The 23,416-nt window shown below is 44.5% G+C and overlaps 1 protein-coding gene and 1 long non-coding RNA gene across 2 annotated transcripts in view; one reads left to right on the forward strand and one right to left on the reverse strand.

Moving 5' to 3' along the window:
• MAP1B (microtubule associated protein 1B) overlaps positions 1 to 19,014 on the forward strand; it is a 93,917-nt gene extending 74,903 nt beyond the window's left edge. The window contains exons 5-7 of the mRNA XM_060143091.1: positions 3,783 to 10,302; positions 13,212 to 13,450; positions 14,554 to 19,014. Of these exons, the coding sequence (XP_059999074.1) occupies positions 3,783 to 10,302; positions 13,212 to 13,450; positions 14,554 to 14,709 (6,915 nt within the window). The 3' untranslated portion in view covers positions 14,710 to 19,014. The remainder of the gene's footprint in view (positions 1 to 3,782; positions 10,303 to 13,211; positions 13,451 to 14,553) is intronic.
• On the reverse strand, positions 345 to 20,116 carry LOC132516878 (uncharacterized). Its single transcript, XR_009539493.1, has 6 exons — positions 19,970 to 20,116; positions 19,450 to 19,634; positions 15,788 to 15,922; positions 12,925 to 13,006; positions 10,057 to 10,170; positions 345 to 3,696 (listed from the first exon to the last, which is right to left on the reverse strand). It is a non-coding gene; the product is annotated as an uncharacterized LOC132516878 (long non-coding RNA).
• Between the last annotated feature and the right edge of the window lie 3,300 nt (positions 20,117 to 23,416).

Here is a 23,416-nt window from a genome sequence, read left to right on the forward strand (position 1 = left end):
AGGAGGAGCGAGCAATTTCAGTTGGTTTGTTTTTGGTCCAGTTTCTCTAAAATGCTATGACTCACACTGGACACCATACTCCAGGGGTCACTGACCAGGTTAGGAGTGTGAGGGTCAGTGACTTCTACAGTTTTCAATACAATTTTCTATTCAATGAGTCTAAAACTAACTTTTGACCATCACCATCCACAATTAAATGTCAGTGAAGAAGGGATGCAGGCTCTGAGAAGCTCTGTAATTAACACAGTTTGGGGGGGTTCCCTTTAAGAAAAAGAAAACAAAATTATTAATACACAATTAAGTACAGGACTTTGGGAGGGGACCAGGCCGCTGAGGAGCCTTGAAATTTAAACTTCTTTAGCTTTATGATAAATGCACTTGACTGTCAACTAAAATCCCTGAGTCTTTTCCACGGATACTGTTGATAAGCCCCATCTCCCAATCCTGCTTTCCCAGCTGGTTTATTGGACTTTACATTTATCCCTTTAGCATACCTCTGTTAGAGGTGACTTAGTCATCGTCATCCCAATGTCAATGGCTTTCCTAGATGTCTTAATTCTGCCGCCCCACAATGCCTAGGCCTCCTGTTTTCATGCTGTCCGCAGATTTGATAAGCATGCCTTCACCATTTTCATTCACGTCAATACCAACAGGACATAAATGAGCCCATCGCAGACCTCCCTCCAGGTTGACGTGGAGCAGCAGAATTTATATGGCTGGCTAGGACCACCCAGTTCTACTGTCACACCGTGCAGAGATCCTGTTAAACATCTTGCTAAAACCCAGATACGCTGTCTGCTGTATTTCCTCATTAGCCAAGCAAGTAATCTAACCACAAAAGGAAACGTAGTTAGTAGGCTATGGTTTAGAAATTGCAATCTTATTTCATTAATATTATCTGCTGTAAAGTCGTTTATTTCCTATATCTTCCTTCCTCTTCCAGTATGCCTGCATTTAATTCGAAAAGGTAATTAACAAAAAGGACTATCTTTGCCCCAAACAATATTCCTTCTGGTCATGTCACCCACCCGTCTTTGCAAGAATAAGGGGAGGGTAGCAGAGTCAGTGTGTTTGAGAAGTATTAGTGGGCTCTGGTCACTTCCCAAGTGTCCACTTCAGGAGGACAGCACGTATTTAACTGGCCAAGTTCAGTGAGGTTCAACAAACATCGACTGAGCCTGATGATGTGCTGGGGAAACAACGGTAACAGAGCTAGAGAAGACGTGTTTCTGCCTATTCAGGAGCTTTTAGTATAACGGGCTCTACTAGCTAGCATTTATCATGGGGATGATTTGCAAACCCTTTTAGAGGAAGCCTCAGGTCCCGAGTCTAGGACCTACTCACAGGTCCCCTTGTCACTGCTCACATTGTTGGCTCCTCCTCGTTGCTCTCGCCTGCCCCTTGGTTGAGCGGGCACTTGTGAGACCCGGTCTTTGCCCTTGAGGCCCTGTGTCTCCAGTGTGCCTGCTGGCACAGGTCTGGAAGCCGGTTCTGGGGGGATATCGGGGCTTTGTTTCTGCTGTGCTGCTCCAAGGCCGCAGCGCTTGTTCTTCCTCCTCCTCCCGGACCCTTTCCATCTGTCTCTTTCATGACGGGTTCTCTGCAGCCTGAGACTGTGTTCTTGTCTCATGCACAGTGCGTTGTTGCTTCTCCAAAGGAACCGGATTTTCCCTCTGTGAAAAAAAAAAAAACCTGTCTGGCAGTGCTGACTTTTGTTTTCTGCTCTCTCTTGTACGTCATAGCTTTCCAGTCACCAGCCTCTTTGCTGTTTTTCAAGGCCCTTGACTTCCTCAGAATTCTGCACAGCTTTGTTTCCTTTGGGGGGGTCATTTCCTTCGTTTCATAGAAACTCTCTGGGTAGAGGTGAAAGGATGGAAAGTAAGGAGGTATTCCACAAGTCCTTTTACCTTCTCCTTGATGTTGGTGATTACCTACGTCACATAAAAAGAGCTAGTGACTGAATACCCCCTGCACACAGCTGGATCATACCTTTACCTGCCACACCCCTCAGGGTAGAATTTCAAAAATTAAAATGAACTAAATTTTTGCATTTCACTATTAAAGACTCAGCAGTTTGAGTTATCCTGGATTTCGCCTCAAAAATGTGTTATAAAACATGAATAGTTTGCATGTGCTCTGTGTGAAAATTAGGACTGAGACAATTGTAACTGTTCTATAGTGATGGTGATGTGGGTCTATGCTAATTATTGGACAGGAAACCGTAGTTGGTGCTGATGTTTGCTTTGGTCGGCAAATAATTTGAGCAAAGACTCCCCCATGGATGGCTACCATTTGCTGTTTATCAGTTTTCTTAGCTTCCAAAATAGTTGATTCTTATCCCTTTTATAGAAGATCATCAAGTCAGAGGAAAACAGCAAAGTCAAAGAAAGACTTGTTGTTTTGTGACCCTTCACATAAAATGTAGGACAAATAGGCTAACAAAACAAAAATGGCTATTCTACTGCAATCTAACGTTGGAAAATTCAGATTTTATAACCCTTCTAAACATTCATACTAGTAGCCTCAGAACGCTGGTATCCAGGAAGTTGTATGAGACAGAGAAAACCACTCCAATACTAGAAGGGAAGAGTTTAGACCCACTGGCTCAGGGATGCCTGGACCAAATGAAATCTTTGCTTTGCCCTCATCATTTACCATTAAGGACACAGAGCTCTTTTCACTGGAAACGCTGAGCCGATTTACGAGCTTTGCTGTTAACTGAAGGAAGAAGACTGGAGTTTATGGCATGATTCTCCCTCACTACCTACTAGGCATAGGGCCATAATATGGAGTGAGAAAGAAAACAGCATTTTCATTAAGTCACAGTCCCTGTTTTGGTCCCAATTAACTCTTCTGCATTTCGCATCCTGCAGTACTAAACAATGTGTTGAAAACTTTTCAGCCAGATTTGATTTTAGCCACTCATGCCCAGCTTGCCCTGAAAAGAACAGGAGTTGTAATAGAGTAGAAGATCTCACCCTGGATTCAAACAAGAGCAAATGGGGGACAAATTTTGGCTCCTTGCTCACATAATTATCCAACTGCTCTGACCATCTTGGTTTCAGAGTGTCTGTATTTGCAGAGAATCTGCTGGATGAACTACTCATGCTTTACATAGTGTGAACTGATGCCAGAACCAGTAATTTTTTGTAGTAATATGCAGTCTATAACTTTGTCTCCAAGATGCAAAAAAAACCCCACCAAACTTTTTTCTTCTCTACCTACCAAATTCTAAAAATTGACACCATGTGCACTATATCAAAATTCATTTACTGTGTCATCAGCCCTTTTTGCCCAGCCCAGTGGAATAAAAGAAAACGTTTCATATCAGTGGTGAAATGACTCACCGAGCCATCCCCTGTGATAGTTTGTTACTTTTTAAAGGGCATTTTTGCATGGCAAGTACCCAGGGGTTGTATCCAGAGTACTTCATAACCACACAGGCACTGATCATCCAGATGGTCACTAGTCTTAGAAGTGGAGCAGAGTTCTGAAGATCCCCTGCTGGGCAAGAACAGATGGTGGCGAGGTCTGAGGGGGAGGTGTTTGGGGCAGGGGGGAGCGGAGCAGGGAGTTGAGGGAGGAGGGAATGGTAGGAGTGGTCAGGACAGAGGCTCTTCACTTACCAGTATGGAAATATTTACCAACCAACATCTCTGACGTTTGCCCTGTGTGCGTCCAGTGATCCTGTAATACCTAGTAATAGATGGAGAGGATGGATCAGTGATGACAGTCACTTGAACTTCTTCTTTCTTTGTTTCTTATGATTTTTTAAATCCCAGATTGGGGAGTTACTGAGTACCACCCATCCTGCCAACAAAGCCAGCTTAACCCTTTTCTGTCCCGAAGAAGGGGACTGGAAAAACTCCAATCTTGACAGACATAATCTCCAAGACTTCATCAATATTAAGCTCAACTCCGCTTCTATATTGCCAGAGATGGAAGGACTTTCCGAGTTTACCGAGTATCTCTCAGAATCCGTGGAAGTCCCATCTCCCTTTGATATCCTAGAACCTCCCACGTCAGGTGGATTTCTGAAGCTATCCAAGCCCTGCTGTTACATTTTTCCAGGAGGGAGGGGCGATTCTGCATTGTTTGCAGTGAATGGATTCAATATGCTTATCAACGGAGGATCAGAAAGAAAATCCTGCTTCTGGAAGCTCATCCGACACTTGGACCGAGTGGACTCCATCCTGCTCACCCACATTGGGGATGACAATTTGCCTGGAATAAACAGCGTGCTCCAGCGGAAAATCGCAGAGCTCGAGGAAGAACAGTCCCAGGGCTCCACCACAAATAGTGACTGGATGAAAAACCTCATCTCCCCCGACTTAGGAGTTGTGTTTCTCAATGTACCTGAAAATCTGAAAAACCCAGAGCCAAACATCAAGATGAAGAGAAGCATAGAAGAAGCTTGCTTCACTCTCCAGTACCTAAACAAATTGTCCATGAAGCCAGAACCTCTGTTCAGAAGTGTAGGCAATACCATTGAGCCTGTCATTCTTTTCCAAAAAATGGGAGTTGGTAAACTAGAGATGTATGTGCTTAACCCAGTCAAGAGCAGCAAGGAAATGCAGTATTTTATGCAGCAGTGGACTGGCACCAACAAAGACAAGGCTGAACTAATCCTGCCTAACGGTCAAGAAATAGACATCCCAATTTCCTACTTAACTTCAGTCTCGTCTTTGATCGTGTGGCATCCAGCAAACCCTGCAGAGAAAATCATCCGAGTCTTATTTCCTGGCAACAGCACCCAATACAATATCCTGGAAGGACTGGAAAAGCTCAAACATTTGGACTTCCTGAAACAGCCACTGGCCACCCAGAAGGATCTAACTGGCCAGGTGGCCACCCCTGCTCTGAAACAAGTAAAACTGAAGCAGAGGGCCGACAGCCGGGAGAGCCTGAAGCCAGCTGCAAAGCCACTCCCCAGCAAATCTGGGCGAAAGGAGTCAAAAGAAGAAACCCCTGAAGTCACAAAAGCTAATCACGTGGAGAAGGCACCCAAAGTTGAAAGCAAAGACAAGGTAACGGTGAAAAAAGACAAACCAGTAAAAACAGAAACCAAACCTCCAGTGACAGAAAAGGAGGCGCCCAGCAAAGAAGAGCTGCCTCCGGCCAAAGCCGAGGGGCCTGAAAAGCAAGGCACAGACGCCAAACCCAAAGTCACCAAGGAGAAGACTGTGAAGAAGGAAACAAAGGCAAAACCCGAAGAAAAGAAAGAGGAGAAGGAAAAGGAGAAGCCGAAGAAAGAAGTGGCTAAAAAGGAGGACAAAACACCTGTCAAGAAGGAGGAAAAACCAAAAAAGGAAGAGGTGAAAAAGGAAGTCAAAAAAGAAATCAAGAAAGAAGAGAAAAAAGAAGTCAAAAAAGAGGTTAAGAAGGAAACCCCACTGAAGGAAGCCAAGAAGGAAGTTAAGAAGGAGGAAAAGAAGGAAATTAAAAAGGAGGAAAAGGAACCCAAAAAAGAAATTAAGAAACTTCCTAAAGACACAAAGAAATCACCTACTCCCGTATCTGAAGCAAAAAAACCGGCTGCATTAAAACCAAAGGTACCCAAGAAGGAAGAGACTGTCAAGAAAGATTCTGTTGCTGCTGGGCAGCTGAAGGAGAAGGGGAAAATTAAGGTCGTTAAGAAGGAAGGCAAGGCCGCAGAGGCTGTGGCCGCAGCTACCGGCACCATGGCCACGGCGGCGGCTGTGGCGGCAGCGGCTGGAATAGTGACCGCTGGCCCCGCCAAAGAACTCGAAGCCGAGAGGTCCCTTATGTCATCCCCCGAGGATCTGACCAAGGACTTTGAAGAGCTGAAGGCTGAAGAGGTCGACGTAGCAAAAGACATCCAGCCTCAGCTGGAGCTGATCGAAGATGAAGAGAAACTGAAGGAAAGCGAGCCCGTCGAGGCCTATGTCATCCAGAAAGAGACAGAAGTTACCAGAGGTCCTGCCGAGTCCCCCGATGAGGGAATCACCACCACTGAAGGGGAGGGTGAGTGCGAGCAAACCCCCGAGGAGCTGGAGCCCGTCGAGAAGCAGGGGGTGGAGGACACTGAAAAGTTTGAAGACGAAGGAGCGGGTTTTGAGGAGTCCTCCGAGACCGGAGACTATGAAGAGAAGGCGGAAACCGAGGAGGCCGAGGAGCCAGAAGAGGACGCAGAGGAGAGCGTGTGTGTGAGCGCCTCCAAGCACAGCCTGGCGGCGGAGGAGGAGAGCGCCAAGGCCGAGGCCGACGGGCACGTCAAGGAGAAGAGGGAGTCGGTGGCCAGTGGTGATGACCGAGCAGAAGAAGACAGGGACGAGGTGCTGGAGAAGGGAGAAGCTGAACAATCCGAGGAGGAGGGCGACGAGGAGGACAGAGCCGAGGATGCCAGAGAGGAAGACTACGAGCCTGAAAAGGCCGAAGCTGAAGATTACGTGATGGCCGTGGTCGACAAGGCTGCGGAGGCTAGCGGTGCCGAGGACCAGTATGGATTCCTTACCACGTCCACCAAGCTAGCGGGAGCCCAGTCTCCTGTCCAAGAACCTGCATCTTCAATTCACGATGAGACTTTACCCGGAGGCTCGGAGAGTGAGGCCACTGCCTCCGACGAGGAGAATCGGGAAGACCAGCCTGAAGAATTCACTGCCACCTCCGGCTACACCCAGTCTACCATTGAGATATCCAGCGAGCCCACCCCCATGGACGAGATGTCTACCCCTCGAGATGTGATGAGCGACGAGACCAACAATGAAGAGACCGAGTCCCCATCTCAAGAATTCGTAAACGTCACCAAATACGAGCCTTCACCGTATCCTCAGGAATACTCCAAACCTGCTGTGACATCACTCAACGGACTGTCTGAAGGGTCAAAAACAGATGCCACTGATGGGAAGGATTACAGTGCTTCAGCCTCCACCATCTCACCACCCTCGTCCATGGAGGAAGACAAATTCAGCAGGTCTGCTCTACGTGACGCCTACTGCTCTGAAGAGAAAGACGTGAGAGCTAGTGCCACGCTGGAGATCAAAGACATCGTCTCAGCAGTTTCAGATGAAAAACTTAGCCCACCCAAGAGCCCGTCCCTGAGTCCGTCTCCACCATCACCCATAGAAAAGACCCCGGTGGGTGAACGTAGCGTGAACTTTTCTCTGACGCCCAGTGAGATTAAAGTCTCAGCAGAGGCAGAAGGAGTCCCAGCATCTCTGGAGGTGACCCAAGAAGTAGTGGAAGAACACTGTGCCAGTCCTGAGGATAAGACCCTGGAAGTGGTGTCTCCATCTCAGTCTGTGACTGGCAGTGCTGGCCACACACCGTACTACCAATCTCCCACTGATGAGAAATCTAGTCACCTTCCCACAGAGGTCATTGAAAAACCAGCGGCAGTCCCAGTGAGCTTTGAATTCAGTGATGCCAAAGATGAGAGTGAAAGGGCTTCCATAAGCCCCATGGATGAACCTGTGCCTGACTCCGAGTCTCCTATTGAAAAAGTTTTGTCTCCTTTACGGAGCCCTCCCCTAATTGGTTCTGAGTCTGCATATGAAAGTTTTCCAAGTGCGGATGACAAGGCTCCTGAGAGATGTACCGAAAGCCCCTTTGAAGGAAAGAATGGAAAAGAAGGCTTTCCAGACCAAATAAGTCCAGTTTCTGACATGACTTCCACTGGTCTTTCCCCAGACAAACAGGAAGGGAAAAGCACAGACTTTATACCGATAAAGGAAGACTTTGGTCAAGAAAAGAAAACTGATGATGTTGAAGCCATGAGTTCTCAAGCAGGACTGGCTTTAGATGAAAGGAAGTTAGGAGGAGATGTTTCGCCTACACAAATAGATGTCGGTCAGTTTGGATCTTTTAAAGAAGACACTAAGATGTCCATTTCTGAAGGCACTATCTCAGACAAGTCAGCTACCCCTGTTGATGAGGGTGTGGCAGAAGACACATACTCTCACATGGAGGGTGTGGCCTCGGTCTCCACAGCTTCTGTGGCTACAAGCTCATTTCCAGAGCCAACAACAGATGACGTGTCTCCCTCGCTGCATGCTGAGGTTGGTTCCCCACATTCCACTGAAGTAGACGACTCCCTTTCAGTGTCTGTCGTGCAAACGCCTACCACTTTCCAGGAAACAGAAATGTCTCCGTCTAAAGAAGAATGCCCAAGACCAATGTCAATTTCTCCACCAGACTTCTCCCCTAAAACAGCCAAGTCTAGGACACCAGTTCAAGATCACAGATCTGAACAATCCTCGATGTCTATTGAATTTGGCCAGGAATCCCCTGAGCATTCCCTTGCTATGGACTTCAGCCGTCAGTCTCCAGATCACCCTACAGTGGGTGCAAGTATGCTTCACATCACTGAAAATGGGCCAACTGAGGTGGACTACAGTCCTTCTGACATGCAGGACTCTAGTTTATCACACAAGATCCCACCGACGGAGGAGCCGTCCTACACCCAAGATAATGATCTTTCTGAGCTCATCTCAGTCTCTCAGGTGGAGGCCTCCCCATCCACCTCCTCCGCACATACCCCTTCTCAGATCGCTTCTCCTCTCCAAGAAGATACTCTATCCGATGTTGTTCCTCCCAGAGATATATCCGTATATGCCTCGCTCACCACTGAAAAAGTGCAAAGTCTGGAAGGCGAGAAGCTCTCACCAAAATCTGATATCTCTCCACTCACCCCGAGAGAGTCCTCTCCTTTGTATTCCCCTAGTTTTTCAGACTCTACCTCTGCAGTCAAAGAGAGCACAGCAGCTTGCCACACTGCCTCTCCCCCACCAATGGGTGCAGCATCTGCAGAGCCATATGGCTTCCGTGCCTCCATGTTATTTGATACGATGCCACACCATCTAGCCTTGAAGAGAGATTTGACCACATCCAGCCTGGAGAAGGACAGTGGAGGGAAGACACCTGGAGACTTCAGCTATGCCTATCAGAAACCTGAGAAGACAACCAGGTCCCCAGATGAAGAAGGTTACGACTATGAGGCTTACGAGAAAACTACCCGGACCCCAGATGTGAGTGGCTATTACTATGAGAAAACAGAGGGCACCACCAAATCCCCATGTGACAGAGGCTACTCCTATGAGACCATTGAGAAAACCACCAAGACTCCCGAAGATGGTGGCTATGTCTATGAAATTACTGAAAAGCCCACACGGAGCCCTGAAGAGTCTGGGTACGCATACGAGATAAGTGAGAAGACAATAAGGACCCCTGAAGTGAGTGCTTACAGCTATGAAAAGACTGAGCGGTCTCAAAGGCTCCTGGATGACATCAGCAATGGCTATGACGACTCTGAAGAGGGTGGCCACACACTTGGGGATTCCAGCTACTCTTATGAGACCACTGAGAAAACTGCCAGTTTCCCCGGGTCTGAAAGTTACTCCTATGAGACATCGACAACAACTACACGAACCCCTGTTACCTCCGCATACTGTTATGAGACCCCCGATAAAAGCGCTAGAACCCCCCAGGCGTCTACATATGCCTTTGAGACTTCAGAGCAGCGCTACACTGCTGAAAAGAAGTCCCCCTCCGAGGCTCGCCAGGATGTTGACTTATGCCTTGTGTCCTCCTGTGAATACAAGCATCCCAAGACGGAGCTTTCACCCTCCTTCATTAATCCCAATCCTCTCGAGTGGTTTGCCAGTGAAGAGCCAACGGAAGAATCGGAGAAGCCCCTCACCCAATCAGGGGGAGCCCCACCACCTCCTGGAGGAAAGCCCCAGGGCCGACAATGTGATGAAACCCCTCCCACCTCAGTCAGCGAGTCAGCCCCATCCCAGACTGACTCTGATGTCCCCCCAGAGACAGAAGAGTGCCCCTCCATCACAGCTGATGCGAATATCGACTCGGAAGATGAATCAGAAACCATCCCCACAGACAAAACCGTCACATACAAACACATGGATCCACCTCCGGCCCCCATGCAGGACCGCAGCCCTTCTCCACGCCACCCTGATGTGTCCATGATGGACCCGGAGGCCTTGGCCATCGAGCAGAACCTGGGCAAAGCTCTGAAGAAGGACCTGAAGGAGAAGACCAAAACCAAAAAGCCAGGTACAAAGACCAAGTCATCCTCACCTGTCAAGAAGGGTGATGGGAAGTCCAAGCCCTCTGCAGCTTCACCCAAGCCAGGGGCCTTGAAGGAATCCTCAGATAAGGTGTCCCGAGTGGCTTCTCCTAAGAAGAAGGAATCTGTGGAAAAAGCAACAAAAACCACCACCACCACTCCTGAGGTCAAAGCCGCACGTGGAGAAGAGAAAGACAAGGAGACCAAGAATGCCGCGAATGCCTCCACATCCAAATCGGTAAAAACGGCGACTGCAGGTAGGTGGAAGGTGCTGGCATTCTGGTACAGGACACGACAGTTCTACTTGTAACTGCAGCCTCTGCATTTCCATTTGACTTTGTACTGGGGAGGTGAGAGAACACAACTTGGTGCTCTCCCTTCCCTTCACTGTTTTCTTCTGCCAAAAGGTATAGATCTCAGCCCAGTGTAGCCTGTAGGCCTGGGGGTAGCTCAGCCTATGGCCCAGGGCAGCTCTGATTTCCCAGATGCGACCCCTGGGTTTGCTCCCTTTTGCAACACAGCAACCACAACCTTGTTCTGAATCTTCAGAACCAAGGATGTGTGTTTCACGCTCCTCGGGAAGATTCTGCTGGCATTGGCTTCGGCCATGCCGGCCCCAGAATCAAGCTGAGGTGACACAGGCCAGGAGCTCTCAAAGGCCTAGGGAGAACCAGAGTTCCAAGCCAAGCCTGGAATAAGCAGCATAGGTCCAAGATTTAGGTCCCATTTTTAAAAAATAAAAACATTTAAAATAAAGTTATAACATTTTAAAATTAAAAGTTATACAGTTTTTAAATAGAAAAAAATTACCAGGCTGGAGATGCATCCCCATTAAAGGCAATGCTTTGTTTGATCAACCAGCGAATTCAGCTGACCACTGGGTACCCAGTACAAATAGACAGAAAAGCATCCAAGGCTCTACTTATCCCATTCTGACCACACGGCCTCACTAACAGAGACTCAGCGTTCTATTTCAGATTGAAATGCCACTTGGCAAGAGCAGATACCCCTGACTTCAGATTCCTAGACTTATCAAGGTCTCAGCAATGACCTGGGTTTTTGATGGAACAGGTCTCTGATGGCCTAGCTTCATTTTGTTGCTTCAAACCAATTACAGGGATTTGAATTCATATATTTTATTTGCTTTACACAGTTATTCAGGGATTTTAGATCACAGTTCACAAAGTAACATAAATTGACACAAACGTGTAAATCAAACAGTAATTTAAGCAACACTTCCTTGATTTATTATGGAAAATCTAAGAGATGAACCTTTGGGACTCTCAAATTCAGTACATTTTAGGAAGTATTAGTTACAGGTACAAATTTTTACTTTTAAGCAACACGGAACATCAAGACTCAGGTCTTAGCAGGTTTCCTCTTTTTACTTGCATGTAGAAAACAAACTGAATTTGTTCATGCTTAGACTTAATGGAAAACCACCAGATAATTAACTCCTTGATCTAAAGGACTTGACAACTTGACCTGCACTTAGGAGAAAACATGAAATCCATCCAAACATAAAATCCAACTGAAATCTGCTACCAAACTTGCTGAACATACACTCTAGCCCTCACAACTGATTTATTTTTTAAACTTTTTTTTTTTTTTTGGTCACTTAAAGAGAGAATTGTGAGGCAAAGTGAGTTAATTTGAACTTACTTTGAAGATGCTTCCCCAGTAGTTTTTTAAAAAGATAAAATTGCACTATTCATTAATTTTAAAACAAACCTGGGTCGACGTCTGGCTTGGGCTGCTGTGAGCAATGTTCAAGGGTGTTGATGGGAGTGATTTAGTGTGCAAGGGGAAACCGCAGACATTTTTAAATATTAGAAGAAATGTAACTCACAAACTTCTGTTACAAGTCAGAATTCTCGGGGAGACTCACACATGGATATGTTGAGGGCTTTTAGCTTAGGTTCATTATAGAGGCTGGCTAATCTGTTCATAGAATGAGTCGGTTTATCCAAATACCAGTTTGGCTGATTCTCACCACGTCCCTACCCACCCTGAAAATAAAACTAGACCAATTCACTGCTGGTTTCGACTCTGGGATGACAGCCTCTATACATCCCATGGAGAAAGGCAAGAGGATTAAATATATAGGATCCAGCTAGTATTTTAAATGGCTTTACAGCAGTGGTCTCAAACCAGATACACACTAGCATCAGCTGAGGTGCTTTTAAAAAATGGTGGTGTCCAGCCCAGTTAAGCCAGACTCTGGGGCCTGGGGCCTGGTATTAAGCATGCTAAGTGATTCTAATCATGTGGCCAGGGAGAGAATCACTGCCTTAGAATGCTAGTTGTATTAATGTTTCAAAAAGTTTAAACCTTCTAATTAGAACAAATCAGAAAGCCAGCTCACCAGACAAGGTGCCCAGAAACTTTGGGGTTAGTCTGAATCTTTACTTTGCCCGGGCTTTCTGATTTAGACTGGGAATTTTGGCTGCTACGTGCCCCTGACCTCAGTCTGGTATGTCCTGATTGGCTAGAGAAAGCCTAGTCTTTCTGACCCTTCCTCTTGCCAAAGTTTGGTATCCGATCTTGTCTAAGGAGAGACGTCTCACATTTTAGAGTACTGTCCTAAGGAGAGAATACAGTGTTTCATCAGTTTATGAATGAGGTTGAGGTGCCGAGGGTCTTGGAAATCATATGATGTTAATTAAGATCTGACCACTGGCTAGGTCGAATGTGAGGGTATAATATTCAGCTGTGGGCAAAACTGCTTTCAAATGAGATCTTAACTGGATTACAAAGATTGCTTAACTGTGTTTTACCAAATGCAGATATTTTCTTTTGTCCTTTAGAAATCTGTTTCTTAGACCACTTTTCAAATTAAAATGCACATTAGTAGCTCTTTCAGAAGGAGTGTTACTTACCTAGTTCCATCTTTGAGGAAGGCCTGAACTCTTCTTCCTAATGGGTTGTCCACAAAGGGAAACATTCCATTCTTCAGTTCTCCTGTTGAGATGGTAAACAACCAGGTCATATTTTCTCAAACTGCCAGTGTTAAATGCCCTCTATGAGAGAGGGGAATGCCCAGTACCCCCTCCCCACGTCCTAGAGGACCTTCTTGGGAAGGAGTAGGGAAGGTGTACTGGACAGATGGGTCTCTTCGCATTCCTGTGACCCCGGCTTTCTCTTTATTTTTGTTCATTTACTGAAGGGCCAGGAAACACCAAGACATCCAAGCCCTCAGCTGTGCCTCCAGGCCCCCCTGTGTACTTGGACCTGTGCTATATTCCCAACCACAGCAATAGTAAGAACGTCGATGTTGAATTTTTCAAGAGAGTGAGGTCGTCCTACTACGTGGTGAGTGGGAATGACCCCGCTGCTGAGGAGCCCAGCCGGGCTGTCCTGGACGCCTTGTTGGAAGGGAAGGCCCAGTGGGGCAGCAACATGCAGGTAAGAGCTCCAGGACAGTGTCCGCACTTCACATGGAGCTGTGTCCAGAGGCAGAGGGAAGGGACCATGTTTAATGAGGCACCATTATGACTGTGGATCCACCTGAGGTACCCTGGGGCGTCCGCCACATATAAACTGTCCTGAGGACAAAGTGGACTTAACACACAGAAGGCGGTCTAAAAGTATTCTTGTTACCACCAGCCACCAGGGACTTGGAGGAAAGCCACTTTACCACCCTAAAGCATAATACATTTATCTGCAAAATGGGACCAAGATTACTTGCCCTTCACCCTAATATACCAAGAATATTAACCAGTGTAACCAAGTGGTCATATTTCCATGTGATGCGGATGAGGACTTGTCTTTACTCCTTTGTGCTTCACAAGTAGACCAAAGCTTGGAATATGGCCGTTTAGAAAATCGGCTGTCCAGTGAGATGCTGCAGGAGGGGCACTGCTGGAAATGGTCCCCAGCAGGATACTCCCGGCTCCCAAGCATCATAACTAGGCACGAACCACTCTTAATACTATGTCAGCTATGGTTTTTGCTTATCTAAGTTTTCCTTATGGTTTTGTAGTCATTCAGTAAACTGTGCTTGCATAACATTGAATAGAAATGCTGGTTATTTCATCATATGAAATCTAATGAGAAACACCCAGTGGCCTCTTACTGAATACGAGGTGGAATTTTTACTGTTCAAGCCAGTGCCCGCCTACCCACCCAGCTCCTCTGCCCCTAAGCACACACACAAGTTAAAGATACAAACGTTTGTTCTTAGGATCAGTTATGTTAAAGGAAATACAAGAAATTCCACCTTAGCCGAAGCACTTCTCTTAACACTAAAGAACTGAAAAACCGACGACTCATTGATAAACTGATTTTGGTTCCAGTGTTCAGCTCCCCCAGAAAAACTGATTTTTTGGCAGCTTTATTCTGGTTCCTAGAAAACGTTAAGTTGAAAAATTCTTTGAATTTCCTAAGGACAATAGAAGGTTTTTCTCTTTGCCCTTCTTTTTCTAATGGTCTAATACCTCGCTGTTCTGTTTGTTTTTCATCCGATTTCCGGTTCTGCTCTTCAGCAGCTGTTTTTTCTCTCCCTGCAGGTGACCCTGATCCCAACGCATGACTCAGAAGTGATGAGGGAATGGTACCAGGAGACCCATGAGAAACAGCAGGAGCTCAACATCATGGTTTTAGCAAGCAGCAGTACCGTGGTTATGCAAGACGAGTCCTTCCCTGCATGTAAGATTGAACTGTAACAACCAGACCAGCCGCACCACAGGGTTTGAACTTTGTTTCCAGAAATTCTTCAGTTTGAAACCACCTTTTCTAACAAAAGTCAATTCACCTAAATAAGTCGCTGAACTGTTACCTGCCAAACGCTATACTGTGTCATGGTGATACAAGTCACTAATATTTCTCAGTTTTTGCTGATTGCTAAGGGAAGTAGCAGTCTTCCCACACTAGGGTTCAAGTTACTGCAAAATTACCTACCCCAGTTCATCTCTGCTGAACATTTGGAAACCATGCACTAGCAAACCCAACTGATTTCTGCTAGGTAGAGGCATCTGTCTTAGAGAGAGAAAGAGAGAGAGAGCGCGCACGCACAAAAGAGAGGGAACGCAGAACAGAGAGAGAGAGAGAGAAAATGAGAAAGAAAAAAAGAATGCAAGAGGAGGAGATGTAATGGTAGAGAATGCTGGTGAGATACCAGAGAGAAAGAGAGAGCAGGGTGGGGCAGAGAAGAGAAAATAACCATTAGTTAGGTCTGCATTGTCTATTCTGTAGTTTGCACAGGCAAAGTTTGCAACTTGTGTCAGTCTGAGTCATCAAAAACGGTCTTAATTTCCTAAAACAAGTTGGCTGGAAGAAAACGGAAAAGAACAAAACTTGTAATGAGGGCATGTGAGATTTTTCACGCCTTAATTAAATAAGCTCCTTCAGCTTGAAGGCTGCACACTGACAAAACGTAGTGAGTGTAGACTGGACATGCAAGTGGTTTGAACCCCATTCAGAACTCTCAGACTCTTCAAACACACGAGTAGATTGATCTAAGGCATGCTCCCAGCATCTGTGCACCCAGTTAGTCCACTCTGAGTCAATTAACCTGCATGTGGAGACACCCAAGTCCACCCCGATAAACAAGCAAATACCAAAGCAGTTGGGAGTACATACGGTAGACAATTTGCCTTAGGAAGTGACTTGAATGTACAAAGATACTTGATGCACTTATTTTTTAATGTGAGACAGCGAGTTTATAAAACATCCGTGTAGGATTATAGATACTCCAGTTAAAGGAGCATGTGTGTGCGCGTGGGAGGGGTACTAGGAGCTTACCTGATTGGTGCAACAGTCTGATGCTGAGCATTGCGTGTTGAATACCACCTCAGGCCCCTCAGCCAAGCAAGTTGAGCCTTTCACAGCTTCTTTACTACTGCAAGTTCAAGACTGAAACGGCTTCTATGATCAGAACTGGGAAAACAGTGAATCTTAATGGTGGAAGAGGTTCTCAGCAAGTGTACAGTATTTAGCTTCCCTTGTCTTACATTGGCTTTTTTTTTTTTTAATTTTCCATTAAGTTCAGCATAATTATGGGAACAAGTGTACAGAAGAATTTTTTTTTTTTAGATATGTGAGAACTTTTCATAGATGAACTTTTTAACAAATGTTTTCATTTACAGGAAAATGCAAAGAAAATTTTCAAGTGACAGTCTTTTTTTTTAGTGTTTCGTAAGACAAAAAAAATGAATAATGTTTTTTGAAGTTCTGGTGAGATTGAAGTCTGATATTGCAGTAATAATATTTATTAAAAGCCCATCGCTACCAGGAATAGTGATACCTCCCACCCCTTGAGTCCCATAACAAAAATCTGAGTATGTGCTATCTTAGAGTGGGGGAGAATGGCTACTTTTCCAGGCCTTTACGAGTACATCACCCAGTGGTATCCTACGTACTTCTTTCAAGATCTTCAACCATGAGGTAAAAGAGCCAAGACAAGTTCAAAGAACCCTAGCAAAAATTTGCTTGGGGATTTTCTTTTTTGGAAAAAAAAAACAAAGAAAAATACGTTGAAAACAAATGAATTCCCAACTCCTACGGTTCATCATGTAGAGTTCAGAGATCATTTCCATCATTGTCATCATTGAACTATGAACCTGGGAAGCCAGATCATGATTAAAACTGACGTTAAGTTTCAAGTTGCAGATCAACGCACCCAGTGTTCAGATGTGGCAAACTTTTCAGTGACAGCTGTGCTGGGCTCTGTCGAGTTGCGTCTCCTGCAGACTCTAAGATCTATGGAGTAGTCAACAATCACCTCGTTTTATTTTCTATGTTAGTTATTTATTTCAGAATTAACATTTTAGTTTATTTTTGTCTGATAAGTGTGTGTTTTGCACTGCTAACTACTATGAGGGTTTAAACAATGCTTCTTCCGGGTCCCTTCACCGAGGACCTAATGCAGTCTACTTAATGCTGTGAATTACATTTTTCAAATGTTTAATTTTTTAAAAAAATTAATATTCTATTTTTTTTTAGGCTTCTCTAGAAATGCAGCTTTTATTTATTACCCTATTTCTTTGAAGTCCTTAAGAACAACGCATTGATTTAGGGTACAAAAAAACGAGCACATGATGGAAAACACATTGTGACAAAAAAGGATTTCAGTGAGTATAAACTCACCTACTTAAAAGGTATTTTAAGAGACAACCTAAGACTCTGAAGGTGATTATTTAATAATTAGTTAAGTTGGTTCACATGATGCATTGGAAGAGAAACAGATTTCCAGCCTTCTTGCCAAATCCAGACCTCTGGTTGATTTTTCTTTGATAGAAGATGGAATTATTTTCCAATTTCCCAGATTAAATTTATTTAACATGTACATTATTTTGCTTTAAGAAAAAAACCAAACATTTTAGGAAAATTATAGCCACTCTTCAATTATAACCATTCTATCCCACTCCTTTTTTTTTTTCTTTTCTTTTTTGCTATGGAATTTAATGGAAAAAATATACAAAAGCTGTCACTGGTCAGCTGGCTCTTTTTCCTATGAAATAGATCAGTACCTTTCTCCATCCATTGTTCTCAGTGATGACCACAGAGCCTGAATATAACAGGAACACCAATATTTACATTACAGGTTGCTCCTGTCCTTCCAGACACCTTTCCTACCTGTGTGACTAACCTAATTTTGCTAGTTTCATAAATACACGATTAGTTTAGTAACAGCCATCACAATGTACCATGTACATTCATGGTGAGAGCTAAAGATTGACACAGACTTCTAGGAGCTTTATTCATACTGATTACTTAATCCAATTGTATAGATTGAATATTTGAGTGAAAGGAATTTACACTCTGTTTAAATGATGGGATTCCATCGAGATAGCACTCATGATCATGAACTTTTTGGTAGTATTCTTAAAATTCTACAGAGACTAAACGTTAGAGATGATCCTCCATTTTCAATTTTAACTAATTCTATCCCCTTTCTCAAAACCCAATCCCTGTGCATGCTTTCCCAGTCTTGTGGTGGGGCTGGATACAGTGACTGACCCTCCCCTCCCTTCCCAACCCTTAAATGCCATTTTCCATGGTGTTCCAAAAAAAAATGTTTTTTTTTTCTTAACCTTACATATCATAGTGAATGGTTTCCCCAGTGTATATGAATGTTTTAAGTGTCTCCAATAGCTTACACAGTTTAGGAGCTTTCCAGTACTTATTTAATAAGATTTAATCATTTGCTAATGGAAATTTTATCACTTCCCATTTTCCCTGTTACCAAATTTCAGCTCTCAGGAGCTGCTCTACAATTCTAAAATTGCTTTTCTTGCCTCTTTAGTCACCTGTCACAGGAGGTTCTTGCTCAGTAATGACATTGTGAGTTAGATTAATAACGTTTTTTTTGCGCTTCAGATTTAGAAGAAAAGACCCTGTTTCCATCTGAAAGGAACTGTAAGCTTTTATCTTTTAACCAACTGAACAACACACCAAAAGCAGCCTAGGGGGTGAGCATTTCTTTGAAAGCAATTAGGTTATTCACCTGGTATTAAAACTATTTACTATGAAAAAAAAATCTGTGACTTTATTAATTTAAAAGGCAGCATCAACAACTGAAAAGGAAGGGAAGAAATAAATAGCTTCTCTGCACTCATTTGGAGCTCCCCAAAAAAGGAGCCATCGAGATGGGGCATCAAGACCGGGGCTGCCCTTTTCCGAACGCCCCTGCGGCACTGAGTCAGGCTTATGGCGCTGCATGCAGCCCTTCTCCTTCCACCCTGGAAGGACATGGTCTTGAGCCTGGCTGAGAAGCACCTCCCACTCCTCTCTCTTGTTCTGAATGGTGTTTGTGTCAGTCTGCAGCTGTGTATGGTATTATGTCTTATAATCCTGCATCACTTCTATCCTATCCAGTCATATCTAATGTAGAAAATTAGTTTCCAGTGAAAGTAATATGTAGTGCTTTTATGATATTTGTGTGCAATATCCCCTCTTCCATTGAGGATATTTGATGTAAAAGAAAAAAAAACACCTCAGTTCCACAATAAAATACAAAAGTGGCAAAAGTTGGTGTGTGTGCTGTGCTGTCTTTTGTCGTGTGTTACTGAGTTGGGTGCGTTGGGGGGCTGGGGCGTGTATGGTGGGTTCATTCACAAGGGGTGATGGATTTTGTTCTTTTCAGAGTGGGCTCCCTGGCTTTTGGTAAACCGCTGAGAGGGCCCTGCTACTATTTCTATTCTGAGAATAGTTGTCTCATTATCCTTTATAGCCAAGCCCTAGAGGACCTTGGGGTCTAAGGACAGAAACCGGAAGATCAGAGAAAGAGTTAAAATTACTGCTTAAAAAGAAAAAGTCAACAGAGCAGTGTATCTGAAGGAGGATATTGGGAGGGTTTCCTACTAAATCACAATATAAACCAAAAACCAGGTTTTAATCTTAGCTCTGCCACACCTGGCTGTGTGACCTCAGTCACTTAATCCATCCGGAACTCCCTTTCTTACCTGTAAAATGAGAGGATTTGACAAGATGGTCAAACTGGATGATCCCTCCTAGGGCTGACTTTCTGGGGCTCTACGAAGTCATCACACTCGGTCATTATATCCAGTACGTTATCTCCTTTTTGGTTTCTTGCTCAGTTACAGAGTAAGCTCTATATAACATAATATGCTGTGGATTGGAGTCACACCTAGGAAATACAAGTTTTTTAGGAAAAGTGATGATAAATAATAAAAAAAAAGAAAAAAAGGAGGAATTCTCCTCAGTCATTCAATGATTATTGTACCTCTACTCTATACCCAGCAGTGGGTAAGACCATGGGGGTTTAAAGGTGAGCAAAACATAAGTCCTGCCCTAACTGAACGCGGTGGCTGGGACTCCCAAAATGCAAGGATGAGTGAAGCTGACCATAGGAAAAGCACCAGAAATGATGTCTAAACTGAGACTGTGTGTGTGTGGTGTGTGTGCGCCTCAGTTCCTGCCGCAGAAGACGTGCCCACAGAGTGATCAACAGACCTCCAGTACCTGGTCTTGTCTGTCCTCAGAGATGGTCCTTTGGCCTCAAAAGGCCACTGCAGCCTGTCTGAAGTCATAATGATGTTCCTCTGTCACAAGCACTCCTTTTAGTCTTACACTGTGCTTCCAAGCCATGGGGCTGGTCGACAGGTCCCATCAGAAGTCACTGTGTACCAGAAGGCATTCTGAAATCCCTCCAGAAATTAAAGGGTTAAGCATGTGAGCACTCAGGGTGGGAAATAATCACCAAGAGATTTTGATTACATCTGTCAGATTAAATTTAAATAAGTTGTTTTCTATTCCACTGCCAAACTACTCAGTTCCAGGAAGTCTTTCTGGCCTGGACACAGGGTGACCACGCATCCTGCTTTGCCCAGGACTGCCCTGGTTTCAGCATGGGAAATCCCGTGTCCCAGGAGACCCCCTCAGCCCCCGGGAAGCCCCAGAGTTGACCATACCTGAACCCCTCTGTGTGTTTCTATCCCACTCCCTCTGGACCGAGCACGGCGGAGATGGTGACGAGTTCATCTCCTTCCAGCTGGTCCTTTTCTACTTTGAAGGTAGCTTTTCTTCAGTTTCTGTTTTCCTATTTTGCAGGCAAATCAACAAAGTTCTGTTAAGGTACTATGACTACATTTTCTTTCTCTTTATAAATGTATTGCTCATTCTAGATGCTTCTCTGTGTCCCTTCAATGACCTTTCAACACCCACTTGACTCATGAATTCTTGGGTCTCTTGCATAATCCTGGATCCCACCATTTCCTCTCTGATCTTATACTGTACGTCTTAGAAATTCACTGGAGCCATACAGGCAGATTGAGTTTTGGTCACAGTCAGTTCCTTTAATATGAGCAGTTCTGGCTAATTCTCTGGGGGTTACTGGCAATGTTTTCACAGATGATGGAACATCATTATGAGGCCACGTTCATGGGGTAATCACCTCTAAAAAGTAGGCACAGTTCTAGTTCATGGATTTGACTATCCTTGACTCAAACCAATAATGCATGTTACTTCAATGCAGTCTCATGGATTTCAATGCTATGTGTCAACTGATGACTTTTACAATTTGTGTCTCCAGTCTGTACCTCTTCTCTGATCTCCAGACTCATATATTCAGCTGTCCATTAAAAGCTCCATTCGGGTGTGCAGTGGGGACCTTTAAAATATCCCAAATCAAATTTAACATGCCCTCAAATAAATGCCTGGTCTCCCCTGACTGCTTCTCCTTTTAGGCTTTTCCACCTCGGTAAATGGTACATCATCCCAGTTGCTCAGGTCAAAAATCTTGGCCCATCAGCAAATCTGCTGGCTCCACCTTCAAGACACACCCAGTCTAACCCCTTCTCCTCACGTGCGCTGTTAATACTGTTGTGCAGGCCAGTCATTTCTCCCCTGGATAACTGCAGTAGCCCCCTAACTGGTCTCCTGTTTCCTGTCCTCGCCCTCCAAATATCTGCACACAGCAGCTAGACTAGAATAATCCTCTAAAAATGTTAGGTCACACCATGCCATCCGGTGCTCAAAACCTTCAAATGGGTTCTCATCTCAGAGTAAAAGCCAGCGTCCTTACTAATGGGCTGGCAGTCTTCACCACCTGTCCTTTCCTTTACCCCTCGTCTCCCTGGCCTCAAATCCTGCTGCTCTGCGCCTTGTGCAGTCCGCTCCAGCCACATGGGCCTTCCTCATACACGCTAGGCACAGTTCCCTCCAGGGCCTCAGCACTGGTGTCTTTGTCTGCCACGCTTTTCCCCAGGCGACCGACCCCATGATCCTCAGCCTCATCCGCGTGGGTCTTTTCTCAAATGTCATCTTCTCAGGAAGGCCTTCCCTCACCGCCCTGTGTTAGGCTGCAACCTCCACCACTTAACCAGAACTCTTTCCCTCTTCCTTGCTTTGTCTCTGTATCACATATCACCACGTGACATGTTATATACTTATTATGTGTCTCCTTCCGTAGACTAGAAACACCACGAGGGAAGGGATCTTAGTCTATTTTGTTCCCTTCTGTATCCTCAGTGACTATTTTAACCATTCCTGACACACACTAGATGTTCAATAAATATTTGTTGAATGACTGAACGAATGAATGAACGTACGTAGTCCCAGGTTAGCACAGTGATTATAGGGGGTTGTTGTTTGAAAGGGGCTTTGGAATCAGACAAGCATGGGTTCAAGCACTGTCCTTGCCACTTATTAATTGTGTGGCCCTAGGCAATTCACGTAAGTCTCAGTTTTCTCCTCTGCAAAATGAGGGTAATAATCCCTGCCCTGAAGGGTTGCGGTAAGGATTAGAGAGGATTTATTTAATTAGGATTAAATTACGTAGGAATGGGCATTCACAAAGAGCAGTTGTTAAATATAATTTGTGTAATCAAGATGGGTACATGATTGCTTGTGAACCAGATCCGGGAAAACGCTGACACCCAACAGTGGCCCAGCCGACTGTCACTGGAGGAAACTTAGCGGGCATTCTTGCAGACTCTATTCCAGATACTATCTTAGGCATATTAACCTCGGCATTTTAAGAATTAAAATGTTGAACTCTGCAGAGATGAAGCATCATGGAAACCAAAAGGGCAAGCAAATTCTCTTACTACTGGGTATATCAGAGGATATAATGTCCCTTTTATAAATCCTTTATAAACCTTCCCCAAAGTCCTTGATCTAGCATTTAAAGCACATAATGGAATTTATTTTCAGACACTTCTTTTTTAAAGAACAAACCATTTTCTGAACATGTCCAGCTCAGATCTGGAATCATCACATTCATGTATAATAAACACAAAACCTAAGTGTCACTCACTGTTTTGTTTTAAACAAAGATCCTGGTGGTAACTGCCACACTCTCAGAGGCGTTGCCACCATCCTTTGGACTTCCTTGTTACCATACAGGTAATAATATCCTCATGGCAGCATGCAATGTCAGTGAAAAGGCCAAATCAATGAGGAAAGAAAAGGTTATTTTCAAGTGAAGAAGTTATTTAGAATAAAAGGCAACTTTCTGACATAACTATGTTTGTTAAAAAGTACTCCTTTCCCTGATTCACTAAAGCCAAAACTTCATCCCTTCCTCAGCCACACGACTGGGTGCAATGGTGTCGGGTTCCGCTGACTCAGGGGAGGAAGCAGCTTCATTGTGGAACTCAAGACTCCTGGTTCCAGCTACATACCCCCAGGTAGCAAATCATATATATCACAGACAGACTACGGACTGGGAGAAACTATTTGCAAATGATGCGACCGACAAGGGATTAATTTCCAAAATATACAAGCAGCTCACACAATTCAATAACAAAAAAAAAAACAACCCAATCAAAAAATGGGCAGAAGATCTAAATAGACATTTCCCCAAACGACATACAGATGGCCAAGAAGCACATGAAAAGATGCTCAACATCGCTAATTATTATAGAAATGCAAATCAAAACTACAATGAGGTATCACCTCACACCAGTC

The sequence above is a fragment of the Lagenorhynchus albirostris genome, chromosome 3, assembly GCF_949774975.1.
Source record: "Lagenorhynchus albirostris chromosome 3, mLagAlb1.1, whole genome shotgun sequence".
Lineage (NCBI taxonomy): Eukaryota > Metazoa > Chordata > Mammalia > Artiodactyla > Delphinidae > Lagenorhynchus > Lagenorhynchus albirostris.